Source organism: Boeremia exigua (assembly GCF_020726555.1).
Source record: "Boeremia exigua strain MPI-SDFR-AT-0100 chromosome Unknown C7974scaffold_3, whole genome shotgun sequence".
NCBI classification, from domain to species: Eukaryota; Fungi; Ascomycota; class Dothideomycetes; order Pleosporales; family Didymellaceae; genus Boeremia; species Boeremia exigua.
The window spans coordinates 1,388,236-1,404,812 of NW_025763520.1; the positions used below are offsets into that span (position 1 = coordinate 1,388,236).

At 49.9% G+C, this 16,577-nt stretch overlaps 6 protein-coding genes across 6 annotated transcripts; 3 read left to right on the forward strand and 3 right to left on the reverse strand.

Annotated features, from left to right (window-relative positions):
• Positions 1–78: 78 nt before the first annotated feature.
• C7974DRAFT_388046 (uncharacterized protein) lies at positions 79–1,179 on the forward strand. Its single transcript, XM_046141242.1, has 3 exons — positions 79–259; positions 294–310; positions 448–1,179. Exons 2-3 carry the CDS (start codon positions 294–296, stop codon positions 842–844), a joined length of 414 nt encoding a protein of 137 aa, XP_046000244.1. The 5' UTR covers positions 79–259; the 3' UTR covers positions 845–1,179.
• Positions 1,180–2,172: 993 nt separating this feature from the next.
• Positions 2,173–2,909, forward strand: C7974DRAFT_305276 (uncharacterized protein; the record flags this gene model as incomplete). Its single annotated transcript, XM_046138021.1, has 3 exons — positions 2,173–2,262; positions 2,313–2,612; positions 2,664–2,909. The coding sequence occupies 3 exons, from the start codon at positions 2,173–2,175 to the stop codon at positions 2,907–2,909; spliced, it is 636 nt and encodes a 211-aa protein (XP_046000245.1).
• Positions 2,910–5,684: 2,775 nt separating this feature from the next.
• C7974DRAFT_278302 (uncharacterized protein) lies at positions 5,685–5,996 on the reverse strand (the record flags this gene model as incomplete). The annotated part of the gene is made up of 1 exon (XM_046137578.1): positions 5,685–5,996. A coding segment is annotated over one exon (312 nt), but the record flags the coding sequence as incomplete, so codon positions are not given.
• Positions 5,997–7,940: 1,944 nt separating this feature from the next.
• C7974DRAFT_421812 (glycosyl hydrolase family 61-domain-containing protein) lies at positions 7,941–9,445 on the reverse strand. Its single transcript, XM_046144308.1, has 2 exons — positions 8,619–9,445; positions 7,941–8,560 (listed from the first exon to the last, which is right to left on the reverse strand). Exons 1-2 carry the CDS (start codon positions 9,216–9,218, stop codon positions 8,126–8,128), a joined length of 1,035 nt encoding a protein of 344 aa, XP_046000247.1. The 5' UTR covers positions 9,219–9,445; the 3' UTR covers positions 7,941–8,125.
• Positions 9,446–12,119: 2,674 nt separating this feature from the next.
• C7974DRAFT_421813 (uncharacterized protein) lies at positions 12,120–13,671 on the reverse strand (the record flags this gene model as incomplete). The annotated part of the gene is made up of 3 exons (XM_046144309.1): positions 13,537–13,671; positions 12,646–13,492; positions 12,120–12,596 (listed from the first exon to the last, which is right to left on the reverse strand). Coding segments are annotated over exons 1-3 (1,326 nt in total). The 5' UTR covers positions 13,539–13,671.
• Positions 13,672–14,192: 521 nt separating this feature from the next.
• Positions 14,193–15,239, forward strand: C7974DRAFT_469788 (uncharacterized protein). The gene is made up of 3 exons (XM_046146441.1): positions 14,193–14,460; positions 14,513–14,688; positions 14,751–15,239. Exons 1-3 carry the CDS (start codon positions 14,322–14,324, stop codon positions 14,889–14,891), a joined length of 456 nt encoding a protein of 151 aa, XP_046000249.1. The 5' UTR covers positions 14,193–14,321; the 3' UTR covers positions 14,892–15,239.
• The last annotated feature ends 1,338 nt before the right edge of the window (positions 15,240–16,577 follow it).

Below are 16,577 nucleotides of genomic sequence, written 5' to 3' on the forward strand. Positions count from 1 at the left end.
TGACTTATGATGCGTAAGCAGAGCTAGCGCGCTTTTGCGTGCTCTCCGACCAAATTCGCCGTTCTTCAACTCCATGACATCGTTTCCATCGCCTCTCTCACAAGATCGCAAGTCATAGTGCATGATCGGAGGGATTTTGGCATACCGGCATCCGAAAAAGTGCCTGGCAAGGCATATCGTAGCTCGCAACCAAGTTTTCAGAGCAGAAGGCTCTCGCAGCAGTCTTCTGGCTTTGTCCCTGACGGCAGCTCAATTCAATGTGAGTAAGATCAAACTCTTAGACAGCCCCCGGAATGTCAGTTGTTATCAGGTCTACTCCGACTTCCGATGAATTATTTGCGTTGATACTTACATTCATGCAGATCATCAATGCGGGGCAACGAGCGCGAGCGACACGCGCCACGCCCGCGAACCGACACCACAACGCCTTTATCCCTTTCCTACAAGCATAGTGTCAGTTCTCATACGTGATGCTACTACTGACACTTGCGTGAGCGAATCTCAGTCAATTAGGACAGTGTTGAAGGTGGTTCTTCTTTCAAATAGCGGCGATGTGCCCTTCGTCTGGTACACGTGCTGCGGCAGATACCGAATGCCATACTATCACTGCAGGATCGTGAACGGCCGTTTCTCCGAGATGATGGTCGGCGCAGATTTCAAGCACGTGTCATTTCCGGGCGTTTTATCTCAGAATATCGTGTTTGACCTGGTCACACTCCAGTCATTCTGTAGCCAGCGCCTGCAGCTAACATGCGCTCAGAAATCGCTCAACAAGGTATCTCGCAACCGACTTCTCGTACTAAACATGCCCCCACAACCTCGCTCGGATGATATATCTGTCTGAAATAGGAAGGCCTCTATCGTCTTTCCAGTTGCAGCTCGCTTCACCTGGTAGACCCTCTGTTTCCATTACACAACCTGTGTAATGAGCGTCAATCTCGCGCGCTTTAGTTTCGAGGCCGGTTGAATTCGGTCTCTATGATGGATCTCGGTCTGGATGCAGCTGTGGTCATTTGGGTATGCACCTTCCTGGAATGCAAGGCTTGCCGAGAAGGTTTGAACACAGGCCGAGCTGGGTATTTTCGTCGACTCTCTACTTGTGTACACATGTTCCGAGCGGCTAGACCCTTGCCAAGATAATCTTCTAGATGCTCTTGAATGACAAGCATTAATTTCCGGTTAATATACCCGTCGATGTCTGCATACTATACCAGGATCTACGACAGGGGTCAGCCTTGAAGAGAACCTCACCTGGTCGGTCTTCTATCTATACAGGCGCACTACGAATATTTTTCTGCCCGTCTATGGAGCAGTCCGGTGGCATCACACTGAGTCCCTGCAAACTAAATTTACTACTGTTCTGGTTGCGCTGGGTGCGATCCAATTGTGATCTGTTACTATCGACCAGCATCTAGGCTATTCATCTGGATGAGCTCGGTACCGAAGTCAATAACGGCCATTGCTCAGCTTCAATATGGATACATCAGATCAAGCGATACTTACAGAGTGTGCCTTGGTTACAGGAATATTCAAAGCTGCAGATACCTTGCATCGTTCACTAGACGCATGCCTATAGTAACCATGAGCTATATGAACACGATGCTTGAGCAATTGACCGTGCCAGAACCCGGGAATCACCAAAAGCGTTGCTCATAAGAGAGACACTAACACTCGTTCTTCCGACAACAAGGCTAGCTCTTGGACGGGAACCGGGTTGCTCAAAAACTTAGCATCAGTCCTTGACTTGCTTTCGCATGATCTGCTCTAGCTAGTAGCACGGATGCGAATATGGAGGTACTCATAAAGGGCAATCGTTTCGCGTACCCCAAGATCCACACCCCGCTTAGTGCCCAGTTTGACGACTGCTAAGAGATAGATGCAGTCATCGTGGCTGCTTATACGAGAACGCCTCCGCTCTGTAGACGGCTCTGGACTGTCATCTGCGAGCGGACCGCCGGTCCACGATATTGCTGCTCTGCTTGGCGAATATCGGTAGCCGCGCACGTACGACCGAGAACTCGACTTACCCGGTTTCACAGGTAGCGACTAGCTCTAAGAAAAGGTATAAAACATGCCCCAGATCCTCTGGATGATCGACCTACATCCTGCCAAACACGACTACTCTCGCTCAATTAGTTCAAGATCTTCACTCCTCAAACATACACCGACATCATGAAGTGGCTTCTTGCTTTCCTCCCTCTCGTTGCCGCGGCGCCAGCGCTACCTTCTTATCAGGCTGGCGATGGCCCCGACCCTGGACAGGTAGGTTATATCTGCTTACATAGAACGTGCCTTGCCACTAACTGGCGTAGGTGAAAATCCTCAAGGTCGGCACTGGTGGAACTGGATGTCCTTCTGGTACAGTCAGCACCATCATTTCTGATGATCAAAGTGTTGTTACCTTGATATACGACACCTACGTTGCTTCTATCGGGCCCAGTGTAGCCGTCACTGAGCAGCGCAAAAACTGCCAGCTTACTTTGGAGCTTCAATACCCTGGTGGATTCCAATACTCCATTCTGAGTGCAGACTACCGTGGATACGCCAACATCGAGAAGGGTGTCACTGGAACGTTGAAGTCCACCTACTACTTCGCGGGTCTAGCGCCTCAAGTATGTTTCTCTCTATCCTACTTACGTGATTCCACTCACGATGTGTCCTAGACTAGCACAGAATATACCTTCAATGGCCCGGTAACCGGCGATTACCTCAAGCACGATGAGGCAGACAGCACCTCGGTCGTAATGTCGCCTTGTGGTAGCAAGGGCAACATGCTGAACATCAATTCCCAAGTTCGCCTGACTTCCACGAACTCCAAGGCTACCGGTCTGCTCACCACCGATTCTACCGACCTCAAGTTCAAGCAGGTTGTGTACGTGCAGTGGAAGAAGTGCACACAGAGCAGCTAGATTTATGGCGCTCAATCTGGTACTTGGTAATTGAGGTCAGGGGCGTGAGAGGTTGCTTCGAGGTTGCTTATGGATTTCAAGGTCTCGATAGTACTGTCAAGTTATGCATCTGTCAGGATGCTTTAATCGAGTCTAGATTTACATTGCATTTGCAAATTGACAAGACCCTTCTACTCTCGTCTTCGTTCCTGCTGTGTCAACACGTTTTGCCTCGCCGCAACATCCAAACGCGCTTGCTTACACAATCGGGAAGCAGTCACCTCATACATCAGAACTCTTTCTGGACGCATTGAAACTCTGCATCCATCATTCACTTGCACCGGCGGTCGCATGTGCTGCGCAGCGCCATTGTTTAATATTCTTCGGTACGTGACCATTCTCAACCTTAAATACGCAACGGACGCAATGACAGGCCCGTCACAAAACAACGACAGTACCCAGCGCAGTGAGAATATCTCCACTTCTACGTGCGCAACGGCAACTTCGTCCATCGAAATGACTGCCACACCCAGTACACCCATCGACTTAGGCGATGACATTCCGCCCGCGCAGTCCGTGTCCAATGCTCTTGCACTGCTGGAAGCAGATCAACCCGCCATGCAGATGTGTCCTACACTGCTACAACGCCTCCGATCAAGAGCATCTTCACTGGAAATTCCTGTATCAAAATCTCCGAGAGCATCGGATACGGCATTAAGTGTGGAAGTCTCAAGTGACGTCCCAAAAGTTCGTCGTGGGCGAGGTCGGCCCCGCGGATCCAAAAATCGAAAGCCACGAAAGTCCAAGGAGGGAACAGAAGGCAAGAGACGTGAAAAAAAGACTAGTGAGAGAGTCTCGAAGTGGGCTGGTCGGACACGATATTCCCACACTGTCCACAAGCCTCGAAAGCAGTCAACCGATTCTGATCCGAATGCGAGCGTTGCGGCACGAACTGAACTCGAGCCCAGCCCGTTACGAGAGACAGTAGAGCACGACTACATGATCCCACACAAGCACGATCAAGATGTACAGGAAAATTGTGGGGCTTTTCATGGCGTTATCGAGCACGAAATATCAGATCAGAATGCTCCGGACGACTTTTCAGGGCACTTGGATTACCAGCAGTTCGGAACAACCACACTTTGGTCAGCAAAAACAACAAGCACGACAGATTTCCCGATCGACACGGCTTTCCCTGAGACGTACCCATATAGTGGAACCACTTTGGTCAGAAACTCGCGCGACAACTCGAGTACTATCTCAGATCATTTCTCAGAAGAAGCCTTTGATCCATACCCACCGTAGGCGGTAGGTGATTTCGCAAGAACCTTTGCTCCAAGTCATGTGTCCTTGACACATAGTACCGGATGGCCAGTCTCAGTATCTCCGCATACCATAGGCCAGTTTGTGGAAGACTGCAGACTCGTGTGTTCCAGTTGTAAACAGTGGTCTAATCATGATCAATTATACCTTCCTCGAGGCGCAGCGATACAACTACCCAACTGCGAGCATTTTGCTTGTCGCTCGTGTATGACAGAGTGCTACGACTTCAGGGGGAAGAATGACCTCTGCATGACTTGTCCAGTATGCGATATCTTCGTTGGTCTTCTAACTCCGCAAACCCCAGTACAGCCAGCTCTGATCTCTGGAATGTTTTCGCAACCGAGGGACCAACACCTCGATGAATGCCAGGATCATGTCATCTTTGTCGAAGGATCGTCAATGATCGAGGTCTTGTACATCGTACGCGATGTTATCATCCACGAACGCGGATCGGATGAGGGGCTTGGGGCTGTGCACATATCACCAAGCGTATTGCTGGAGCAGCTAAGGGAATACAACGATACACAGCGATTTCGACAATCGGCTACTCCTCGTGAGTTAAGGGCCGCATTGGAACGTTGTATCGAGAACGCGTTCTTCGCAGAATTGCAAAAGCGACCCGAAAACACGATGTTGCGAATGCTGGTGGCGCATCGGGGGTACGCGCACAAGCTGACGAGTCTTCTACCACAGCTAGCGCACAATGAGCCGGGTCTGGGCATTGCATTGTCAAATTGGAGAACAGTCATTGCATGGGTAGTCGACGTTCTGATTCTGATGTGGGAGCAGAGATGCGGTAACGTCCGTGGATGGTGAAAGGGAGTGGCTTGTATTTCAGAACTTCATGAAGCAAAACAAGCTGCACATTGATTCAAAGTTTTGAACAGCTCATTATCGATTCGAAGACTTTATAGCTAAGGAGCCGATCTCACTTTCCAGAAAGTATCATACAGGAGGTGGTTTCGCGCCGAAGTATCTATGCGTGCCATCAGCACCACTAGACGGTCCTCTGTGCTTCCATGTAGGTCACTTAAGTCACTCGGACAGTTCATCGTCGGAACAACATGTAGAGGATGGAAGTGATATCGGTCTTGGAGAAGGTGTGGGCTGATTCATAGATTCTGCAACAAAGGTTAACACATACTTAAGTATCTCCTGCAGTACAACTACTTACCGGTGACCGTAGGCTTGGACGAAGCTGACTCGGTTGTCTTGGCCTGCTGTGGACTCCTAGTCGTGAGAGTGATGCAGCTCTTCGTACGTCGTAGCATGGCTGAGCAAGGTAAGAAAAAGGTTTTCCTCGGGAATGATGGTCTGGGGCCAAATTTTGTGATACTTACGGTCTTTTGGTTGAGGCGTTACAGAGACAGGCGGAACATCTCCCTTAAATCCGAGATCTTCCAGTTCGTCCCTCATTTCGTTCATCTCAATTTGGGCATTCAGTAGGGCGAACGCTGAAGACTGCTCCGCCTTCAGCGCTTGGTTCAGCTCATCCAGTGACATGCGAATGTCGGCCATGGCGTCATCCACGAACTGGTCATCGCCTTCATGGATCCAGCGCCTCGTCATTGTCCACAATGACTCTGCAGCCACAAAACAGTCGTGGGCTTCGAACCAGTCTTCAACGACAGCCCCTAGTAGTACCAAAGTCTTCATCTTGTGATAGCGTGGGATATGTGGTTCATCGAGAAGCTTGTCGCAGAGGTTCATGCACTCGAGCAACTCACCCGCTTTGTAGTGTGCATTAGCTTCGTTGAACCTGTCTGTAAACTCCTGGTCAATAGCGCCGCCGCTAAACATTTTGAGAAAGTGGTGAACGCAGAGGGTAAGGTTCTCGTGTTATGCTGTTATGCTGTTGTGCTGTTGTCAAGCTGTCGCGTTTACGCTGGGCGATTGCGCTACGCTAGAGGTGAAAGAAGGTAAAAGTTTGCTCTCGTTGCTGCCTGCACTTATATTCGCGCCTTTTTTCCGAGTCTTTCTCACACTATATACCCCACTAAATCTGCGTTTTTGGAACTTTCTTTAGCACGCCTGTGCGCTCTGCCATATGCCTCCAGCCCTCCACCTGCCCGATCTCCCCAGTAATTAGGGAGCCATCATGTCTAGAAGAGCTACCAGAAAGAGCGTTCGCACCCGCCAAGTGAGAAAACCCGATGTCGCGGCAGATTCTGCTGCATCAAACGACATCGCTGCCGACTTTTAGCCTGCATCCAACGTGGGCGGCACAAAACCGAAGAAAGCCAACGGGACAATCGAGGTCGAAATTAGAGACTGCGCGACAAGACTTAGACTTCCATTAGTGGCCCAGAGGTCAAGCCGGTGAACATCTTGAAAGCTCCCCAACTGGACGGCATGCAATACGATGTGAATGAGCCTCTACTGGTCATATAGCTTTTCGTCGCTGCGATCAATCTCGGGTTTCATACCAAGCAAAAATTCCACCTCAGCTATACGCCAACGTCCGAGCAAACTCGACACGTGTTGTATATGCCTTTGTTCGATTATAACAACCGAAATTGGGTCTTATTTGTAGACTGACTCGACTTATACCCCACCATATGGTAGACGGAAGAACCGTTTGAGCATGGCGATTGCTAACCAAGAATCAATGCCAAACAGACTCGCCTACCGTCACCTTTCTCGTCCTGCATGCGATCATTTGCCCCGGAAGACCATGCCCACCTTGCTTTGCCGCTGGAAAAAAGAAGTGCAACAATGCCACTTCAGCATGTCAGCACTATTCCCGGGATGAATTGGTTCAAGAATGTCAGGACCGCCGCAAAGTTGCGGAGAGCCATGGCATGAACATCATTACCTTCGAGGTATGCGTAGGAAAGAAATGGACATCAAGCTTGGCCAAATCAAAGTCGATATGATGGATCGAATGCCTGCAGACCTGAGGATCGAGGGTTAGAGCAAATTAACGTCGCCTGTCACCACCAAATGAAACACACTTATCAATGATGTTCGTAAGTTCATCGATACCACTAGTCTCGTATATTGGAAGTTTCAACAGGACACTCGAGTGAGTTTGGATAATCTTTCCACTACTACTCAAGGACGTCCCTCGGTCTGGACGAGATACACCTATTGTGAACCGGTTCCTACAGCTGTTCGATCAAAGTCTTTAATGTTTGATAAAGGCACCATGGTCGGTCCTTGGGCTCCCGCTGCGGGCTCGTCTGAGCGTTACGGAAACAACGGCGCCAGAATGATGACTATGATAATCTCTTGGAGCGGGTTACTAGACCAAGCAAGATTGGCGGTCCTACAGATCTCTCAGGCTATGGTGTCTTTGATGATGCACTGCGCAACACCACTGATATGGATGCGGAGTGACAAACTGCCGCAAATCCTGGAAGAGACATATAATTCCTGCTAATCGGTTACGTCGGATCGCGCTAGATTTTTGCAGGAACTCAAGATGATACTGTACCCTTTATACTTTATTCAAACACATCTGACCAGCCAGTTGATACTTTTGTAAGATCCAAACTGTTTATATCGTAGCTGTCAAGTCGCACGACTGCTACTAAGTAACTCCGTACAAGCGCACACGATCTAACAAGAAAATGCGCTGATGACACCACTGACTGTTGTTGCCTGATGCTCAATTTTGCCAAGTCACTGGCTGGCTGGACGTACCTGGGGCAGTATGCGTACATCACTCCTAGCATGTATACACAAAACGAATCAAGGGTCACATGCAAGGAAGAAGGTTTTAAACAGCGCAGCTTGAATTTGCCGCAGAACCAATTCTAGTCCCCAAAGGCGCTATGCTACAATAGGGTGCAAGATTTATACACAAGGAAGTGAAGATGTGGCCATCGTGCAACGATACAATCCACTCTCAAAAAAGGAATTTCGAAGAAACATCAATCATGTCCGGCTGGCTAGACATCTAAAGCAGACATCTAGAAAAGGAGAGAGCGGGCGTGACGGCGAGCCTTAGCACTGCCAGCGGAAGAGCCAGCAGCCTCCTCGAGCCAAGCAATGAAGGTCTCGAGGGTGAAGGTCTTGGGGAGCTCACCGCCGGTAGAGGGGGCAGCGGTGGCGCTGGCAGTGGGGGTGGCCTCGACACCGACAGAGGTGGCAGCGGGGGCGGAGGCAGCGGCGGAGGTCTCAGCAGGGGCAGTGGGGGTGGCAGGGGTGGTGCCGTTGCCAGCACCGGAGGAGGGAACCGGGGCAGGGGCAGAGCCGGAACCGGAGCCGCCAGTCCACAGAGCAGGGCCGGGGATGTTGTACGTGAGGGTAGCGGCGTAGGGGTTGAATACAATGCCATCCTCCTCGGCGGTGTACAGCTTGGTGCCAATAACACCCTCGGGGGTCTCAGTACCGGATCCGGTGACCTAGACATATCAAGTTAGGTTTCTGTACATGAATAACAAGGTAAATGGGAGTAAAAACCTCTATGTTAAGGCACTGAGGATAATTCTGAGCGCCGTTGACGGAGCCAGCACCGTGCAGAGCGATGATCTCGTGGCGGAAGACGTACTTGCCAGCGGCAAGAGTCTCGGGGACAGTGACGGGCCATGTGTTGTTCTGACCAATCATCTTGACGGCAGCCCACTCGCCGTTCTCGTAGCCGTTGGCCTGGATCTTGGTCCACTTGAGGGTGGTCTTGTCGACAGACGCGACGTCACCGGTGTAGGGAGCAACATAGGTGATGACGGGACCGACGTGGGACTCGGGCCAGGTGGACCAGTGGAACTCGACTGTGCCACCAGCAGCAACGGATGCCATGGAATCGGAAGAGAGCTTGGGGGAACCGGCCTTGTGGCAGATGATGTCGGCGTTGCCGAAAGAGTTCGGCTCGACGAAACCGTTGTCGAGGTTCTCGGCGTACCAACCGATGTGGTCAGCGGTGGCCTGACCCTGGGTGGACTGGTAGTAGTAGTCGCCGATCCAGCCCTGCTCGAACTTGCCATCGATGGTGACACCGTTGACAGTGCCGTGGGCAAGGGCGCCAGCGGCGAAGGCGGCGACGGTAGCGATCTTGGAAAGCATGTTGATGGAGTTGTTTGGGTTCTTCGAAAAAGTGTTGGAGAGAGTTGATAAGACTGTCGTTACAAACGATGGTGAATTCTGAAAAGAATGTGGAGCCGGCTAGCGGACTGTGAATGAATGAATGAAGGTGGAAAGTGAAGGTACTGAACTGTAGCGATGAAGTTCAAATGTCGAGGCGCCTTTGCATCCTTATATTCGAGACATGCTTACCCCCCAGGCTGTCCAAGATGCAAGCCCAGTGAACAATGATTCAAGCCGCGCGCAAAACGACGTTTGACTACTGCACAATCCCGGGAACTCCACCCTACAATGCTGCTTTGAGAGGTACAAGCGACATTGAGGGATCCGACAGCGTCCCGTGCCTGCCAGGTGGGCGGCAGCCCGCAACTTCGGAACACACATGCATGGCATGACATAGTGTACTACGCGCAGTACTAAATTTGCGCTGTGTTCCTGGCAGATTGATATCGCGTGGCGGGCATAAGGTGGTTCTCGACTGCAGAAACGGGTTTAGCGAGTGTGTGAAACATGCATCCTAAGCTCCTGTCAAATCTTGCGTCGGAGCGCTGGCGCCGCCAAGTAGAGGGCTGTTTCTTTATATTAAGCGCCAAGATGCCGCATTACGTGGGGCGTCTGTCAAACATCTAGTTCCCATCGTGCAGGGCTAGGTGACGTGAGTTGATGGACGGACTCTCTGTTTGTTCATGCACATTTGTCTATGCGCCACAAAAGCCACAGCACTGTTCGGAACTTGAGCAGCAAGCCGGAAGTTGCTGGTCCATAATCACATTTAACTGAATCGCAGCAAGTAGGATCCTTTAGTTAACTTTATTGCTTGTCAGTCCTGAATCTGTTGTCGACTCAACATCCATTCTGGTGGAATCGCTCGTGTAGCGGGCCTGCACGCAAGCGAGGCTAGGTCGGGTGGGTCCACGGGATCGGAACGCCAACTTCGTTCTAGCCAGGGGTAAGTCCAGGTTTCATACATGAAACAACCAATCTTCCTCCAATAGCGCGCGGAACAGCGACTCTATCCAGTCTGGCTTGCATGATGGAATCCGTTGTAAATATTGGAAGAACGGATATGCGGAGAGATGAGGCGTGGCACCGCAAGGCGGCTGCGAACGCTGACTGTCGGTGAACGTCTGCTTGAACAAGGTGAGTCATAACCCTTACACTGTGGACATTATTGCGATGCGTGCAGGCGTTTCGTTTTGCATGTTCTGTTCCGTTTCGCAAGGCCTCGATCAGATCGACACCAAAGCCAAGCTGGAGGCTTGGAGCGAGTGGACGTCCAGTACAGGACCAATAAATCATGATCCAGGGGCTGAGTGCCCTGGGGAAGTTCAGAACGATGTTGCAAATCACAACACATGGTACCTACTCGTGATGTATCCTCCTTACATGAAGAGGGCAGACACTATCCTCTTATACTACGCTTCAGTCATAACATGGGCGCAAGCTGGCGAAATTGCCACTCCACAACCTGCTCAAAAGACCGCACGACAATCGACTGACGGGACATCAGACCATCAAAACAGCATATGTATCAGACAATGCAGCCCAAGTATTGACTTCGTTGTTGATCAGAGCCCTCGTTCTCATTCGATTTTCTCGTTGATCTCGTACATCATACGGCGCAACACTTTGCTCACCTCACAAGCTGTTGTCCGATTGCAACGAGAACTAGCATTCTAGAGAATTGCGGCCCCCACCCCTATTACGAAACTTTGGTCTACCGCTATTTGACAAACGCATGGTGCACTGAAATTGCCTTTCACCCAAAGAAGCTCGGAACTCTGATAGCGGCCGCTAACTCTGGGGTCAACACTGTACAGTCGGTGCAGCGGAAGTTGAGGGGTCTGAAACGAGCCGACGAGACAGTGGTATACCCTCGCGGTCGCTTTGTCATAGTGCCTTTCGATCTTATGTGGCGGTGCTCCAGCTAGTTGTTTGGGTTGTTCTGTACCGCGTGCGCTCGCGATGCAGTTCTACATCACCCAACAACGATCGAATCCAACTCTGCCAGTGCTCACCCGAAATTTGACCAAACTACAAAGGCAACATGCTTGTCACCGGGCTCAGCCTTGGAGCACTGAACAACAACCCCCCGCGCTGCCCGATGCAGGATGCAAGAGTATGTGCTACCTTCTGACTCACCTGTGCCGGGCACGACACCTCGAAGCTTACCCTCGACACAGATTTGAGGGTGCTATGATCAAGCTCTCTCATCGCCGAATCTTTCGAAGGACCGAAGCAGTCGATCGCCAAGCCGTCTTCCGTGATCCGCGACTGAAGCCTTGAAGAAGATGGCGAACGCAAAACCCTCGAACACGCCGTACGGCCAATCAGTGACGCCATGCTATGAAAGGTCGACCGTAACGAAGGCTACGTTCTAGACGAAGTGTCGCTCGCTGTTTTCTTATGTCGCTGTGGCTGCAAGGCGTAGACGCGAGACGGAAGATCCCTATAACTATGACACTGTCACTACAAGCGGCGGAACAGCATGCTGAAGGGTTTCAGAAACTCGATGTGAGGTGAGAGTGGCGCACTCGAGTAACACGCCGGTGTTTCTAGCAATAAGTACAGCTACATCCTCCAATCTCTCCATATACGACCATAGGACGTTGAAAACAAGTTCTGTTGCCCGACCCGTCGTCTATCGAGGTGCCAGTTTAGGGTTTGTGTTATCCGTTTCCAGTTTTGAGGCCAATTTGCTCACCAACAACATGCTTTTCTAGCTGTTTTCGTAATTACTAACGAATTTTAGCAGAAGTCCTTGGGCAACCATCGATAGAGAACTGCTTTCTCTAAGCACCTTCTTTGTTATATATGTAACTAGACTTAGAACAGTTTACACAAATAGGAGCAGTCTGATGTTTGTTCATGAATGCCATATTATTAATGCGCGATCTGACCATCCGGAAGAGCACTCATGAATGAGCCGAAGTTGTTCGACACGAGCTTCTCGAGTTGCAGCTGAACCTGATTTTCAAGCCTTTTCCAATTCTCAAGCAAAAGTTTAATGTAATCCGTGAAGCTCTCTAGCAGCACTCCCTGACCTGGAGTACCATTTCGCTTGTAGACCTTGCCATCCGGCTTCACAAACAGAAGCGGTAAATGGTTTTCTGGGTCTGACGAGATAAGCTCCAAGACTGGAGCCAGTTTCCATGCGCCAAATTGTGACTCGTCAATGGCCTTGCCGGACTTGTAGGCATCATACACCTCTTGGACTGATACTTGGATTGCCTTTGTACACATTCGAAGGTTGTCGCCGTTGACGGGGTCAAAGAGCTTGGTATCTCCATAAATCCTCCATTTATCTCCAGCAGGATTTTGGACACGTAATCCTAGATCACCATCTTCATCATGCATGACCTATGGTGGTTATGTTAGACGCAGCTAAGTTGTAAAAGAAGGTACTGACGTTTGACGCGATCGCCTTCAAAAAGCTTGTCGAAAAGTCGACCTTAACGTCGATAGAGTAGAGAGCATTACGTGGAACTCGAACGTGACCGGCTGCAAACGAGTCCTGTAAGAAGTGGTCTGCAAAGGCGTTGATGGTATATGCCTTCTCAAGATCGCCTCGTGCAGCTGTATCAAGAGCCAAGGCATGACCAGCATTGTATGTCAAACGAGCTTCAGCCCCAAAGTGGTCGATGTTGTGAAGCGCAAGGACATCGAAATCGGCTCCGGCCCTATACGAGACTGTGACCTGTTTGAGCGCGTCTATGTCCAGAGGATGGTCTTGATAAGCTTTGTGAACACCCCCTGGGTTGTGTTGGATAGCGTCGTCCACCGCGGCCATGAGAACCTTCAATTTGGCGATCACAGCTTCAGCACGAAGTTTACCTACATCTCCCACGGACAGGAGGTCGAAGCTTTGTTGAAAACGATCAATGCGGTCTTTTGGTGTAGCTCCCCTGGCGATCGGAGTCATCAATCCAAAATAATCCCCGGAAAGTGCGTTGATGTCTCCATAAGTCACTACGAGCCCATTCTGCAACGTAAAGGGATTCTTGGCCGCTACATGGTCCTCAAGGCTGTCGTGGCCAGGTAGCTGGATTGAGTTGCCAAGGTATTGATGTTCGGAGAAGTAAAACATGGGGGCAACTTCTTCATCCTCATGTTGGTGGAGCAGAAGATCTTGGCTTTCTGGGTTTTCAATATACACAGGCATGTCCTTGTCGAGAAGTACATTGACAAATGCCTCCAACTCCTCAGGATTGGGGTGATACTGCAGTTCAGCTTGTCTTGCATCCATAGTCGTCTCCCTGTTTATCTTAGCGATGCATCAAACATGTATCTAGAGGCTTACATTTCAGAAAATACAAGTCTTCCCGTGTTGTACGTTCCACTCTGGGTTGTAGTGTACGAACAATGCTGAATGCTGTGATAACCGATGGTGAGAGAAGATTGGCAATTTAGTAGTCAGCGGACAAAACGATAGCCCTTGAGCACCAGATATGCTCAGAAAGTCTCAGCTGTGACCGAGATATATGTCCAGCGGTCACATGTTTAACTAATGACGATCTTTCGGTCACTCCGTGATATCAGTCCTGCGCTGATACCAAAAAGGCTAATCTAAGAGCTGAATTCATATTGCGACACGCATGGAGGACATGAAGAGGTAAGTACGTGTCGGGCCGCTACAGGTATCGCTTAGAGTATAACCTGAAAGCAAATGTACGAGCCCACTCTTGAGTGTAGGACAGCTCTCATGGCATCCGCCACAGTCCGTGCTCAGACCGAAGAATAGGCTCGAACAGGCTGGATCTGCAGCACGGATGGACCATCACAGCTGAATCTGCAGCAGGAATGGACCATCACAGCTGAAAGATCGCTCATCACATTCTAGATTCGTGAATTGAGGAAAAGACTCAGCTGAGAAAGTAATGACCAGGGCGTTCACGCATGTTTGTCAAAGATTTAGCTAAAGGCTAGAACCCGACTAGACTCACTGAACAGCCAACAGGCCCGACTGTACAGAGGATAAAAGGCGAAGAGATCTTCTTACTTATCGCTCACTATAACACACACATTCTCCTCATCCTTCAGCTTCATCAACTCGCGATCAATCGTTTGATCATACAATCTTACACTATGCCTGTCGAAAAGGGAAACACGATCTTTATCGCTGAGAGCGATATTGCCGCCAACCCCGGCCCTGTCAACTGGCAACAGAACCTCTCCCAGAAGTCCGACACCTACTACATGAGCATCTTCACCAACAAAGACAAGAGTATGGCTCTATCCTGTGTAGCAAATGTATCTGTTCTAATCTGTCATGATAGACGATGAGCAGAGCTACATTTTCATCCAGCAAGGCAAGCTCGATGCCTTGAAGGCTAAGTCATCTGGTACTTCATTCACTGTCCAAGTGGATGAGTCTTTCCAGTATGGTCAAAAGAACGCGCAAGGAGAAGGTCGTTTCTTGGTCTTCCACGACAAGTCCCGAAACCCGTACCAGGTGAGAATTGATGACCACGATATTTTGAAATCCACGTCGTACTGACCATTATTTCCCTGCAGTGGAGGTTTGTGTCGACCTTATTTTCCAAGCTGGGTAATGGCGCTCTCAAGGTCCTTGACCTAGCTCCAGTGCCTAGCACTGTCAAAGATATCGCCAAGTACTTCTCCGGATTCATTGGCGATCCTCTGCGCAACTTCTAGATATGCTCTAGCGCATTGGTCGGTTCTGCGCTCTTGTAATGAGCACTGTTCTTTCGGTGACTGCTGTTAGATCAGGTAGCAATAGCAAAGCACAATCCATCAATTTATCCCGCACAAGCTGCATCATGGAACTCACCTGCTTCTGTTCAAAGCTTGGATAGAACCCACGAACATTTAAGATAGTGAAAGCAGAGGATAGTCGTACGCAGTTTCAAAGCCATAGGGTGCATAGCTATGTGATATACTTGCGGTAGTGCAGAAGACTAGGCTAATTCGAGTGCTGAAATTGTCCTTCATCGATTCAGAGTCGCACGTAAGTCAACTGGTGATCTGTAGGCGTTGGAAGAGTGTTCGTAATGTGTCCGGTGATGTGAGGACGTCAAGGGTAGTGCGCAGTAGCTCCTATCGGGGAGAGCGGTCCGGCCCACGCCGTCGCCCAGGGTAAGCGATGGGCTCGGTGGGGCTCCACGCCGAAAGTAGCCAGGTTTGCGCCACGTAAAGATGGGGCAGCTGAAATACGAAACTACCTAGGTAGTTTAGAAGGGTCTGGATATGCGATTCCAGGCACATTAAAAGTTGAATGGCTAATCCAAGAGCGAAAACTCATAAGTCCGAAGCCCAGATTGTTTCACCCATGCGTGTGTGGAGTCCAAGGCCCGGTGTACGAGAATTTGCCGGTCTAGATCATCACACAGTATTGTTTTTCTAAGATCATCAGTTAAGACTTAGCTGTGATAAGCTGGTATGCTCGAGCTGATTTCTTTGCAGATCATTCGATGTCGACAAACATGGATGACAACCTCGCTGGCACGGAGCATGCCTATCAAAAGCCTCATGGGTTGCAAAATCCGTCAAGTGTGAACCTTCGTACAGATCCCAGGTATCGGATGTTCTTTGACGACTACTTCCAGCAAGGTCGGACAGGGTCCTGCGTTGCGAATGCAACAGCAGCTTGTTATCTCTTCGAGCTTCGCAAACACAATGCTCTCAACGGTGTTCCTGGCGAAGCAATGATTCCATCTCGACTTTTTATCTACTACAATGCTCGTGCGCTACTGTCGAAGAATGTTGTAGACAGAGGGTGTTTCATCCGTCATGCTTTCAAAAGTTTGGCAAAGTATGGAGTGTGTCCAGAAGCTTGCTGGCCCTACGACGAATCCAGAAAGAATGAAAGGCCATCCGATACCTGCTTTCAGATTGCGCTCGGTCATAGAATATCTATTTACGAGCGCTTGGACGTTCACCGTAACCCAAAAGGACCTAAATCAACTCTGGATATGGATGTAGATGGTGACGCTGTACTTGAAAATCTACGGTCTTGCCTCATCGATGGTCACCCAGTGGTTTTTGGTTTCACTTGGAAGATTGGTGATGCTGTATGGGACAAGGATGGACCAAACGGCATGTGGCGAATTCATGCAATGGCGAAGATGAGGCACTCCAAAGTCTCCCTGCCAAAAACGGCGCATGCCGTCGTGGCTGTTGGTTTTGATGACAATCTGGAGCATGTACTCTGTCAGAACTCGATGGGCGTATCGAAATGTCTCGTCTGGATTCCCTATAGTTGGATTACTGACTTTTACGCTACTAGCGACTTTTGGATGATGAGAGAGGTCATTGAAATGTCCATAAGTACAGTTTGTGTTTTGTAGTACACGGTCATCTCAGACTCATTTGTAGAACCCG

Bases quoted from the DNA above. Each gene is read 5' to 3' on its own strand.
- C7974DRAFT_421812 (XM_046144308.1), bottom strand. From the start codon at position 9,218: ATGCTTTCCAAGATCGCTACCGTCGCCGCCTTCGCCGCTGGCGCCCTT. The intron at 8,561-8,618 runs GTTTTTACTCCC...TGATATGTCTAG, and splicing joins CTCAGTGCCTTAACATAGAG to GTCACCGGATCCGGTACTGA.
- C7974DRAFT_469788 (XM_046146441.1), top strand. From the start codon at position 14,322: ATGCCTGTCGAAAAGGGAAACACGATCTTTATCGCTGAGAGCGATATT. The intron at 14,461-14,512 runs GTATGGCTCTAT...CTGTCATGATAG, and splicing joins CTTCACCAACAAAGACAAGA to ACGATGAGCAGAGCTACATT. The intron at 14,689-14,750 runs GTGAGAATTGAT...ATTTCCCTGCAG, and splicing joins AGTCCCGAAACCCGTACCAG to TGGAGGTTTGTGTCGACCTT.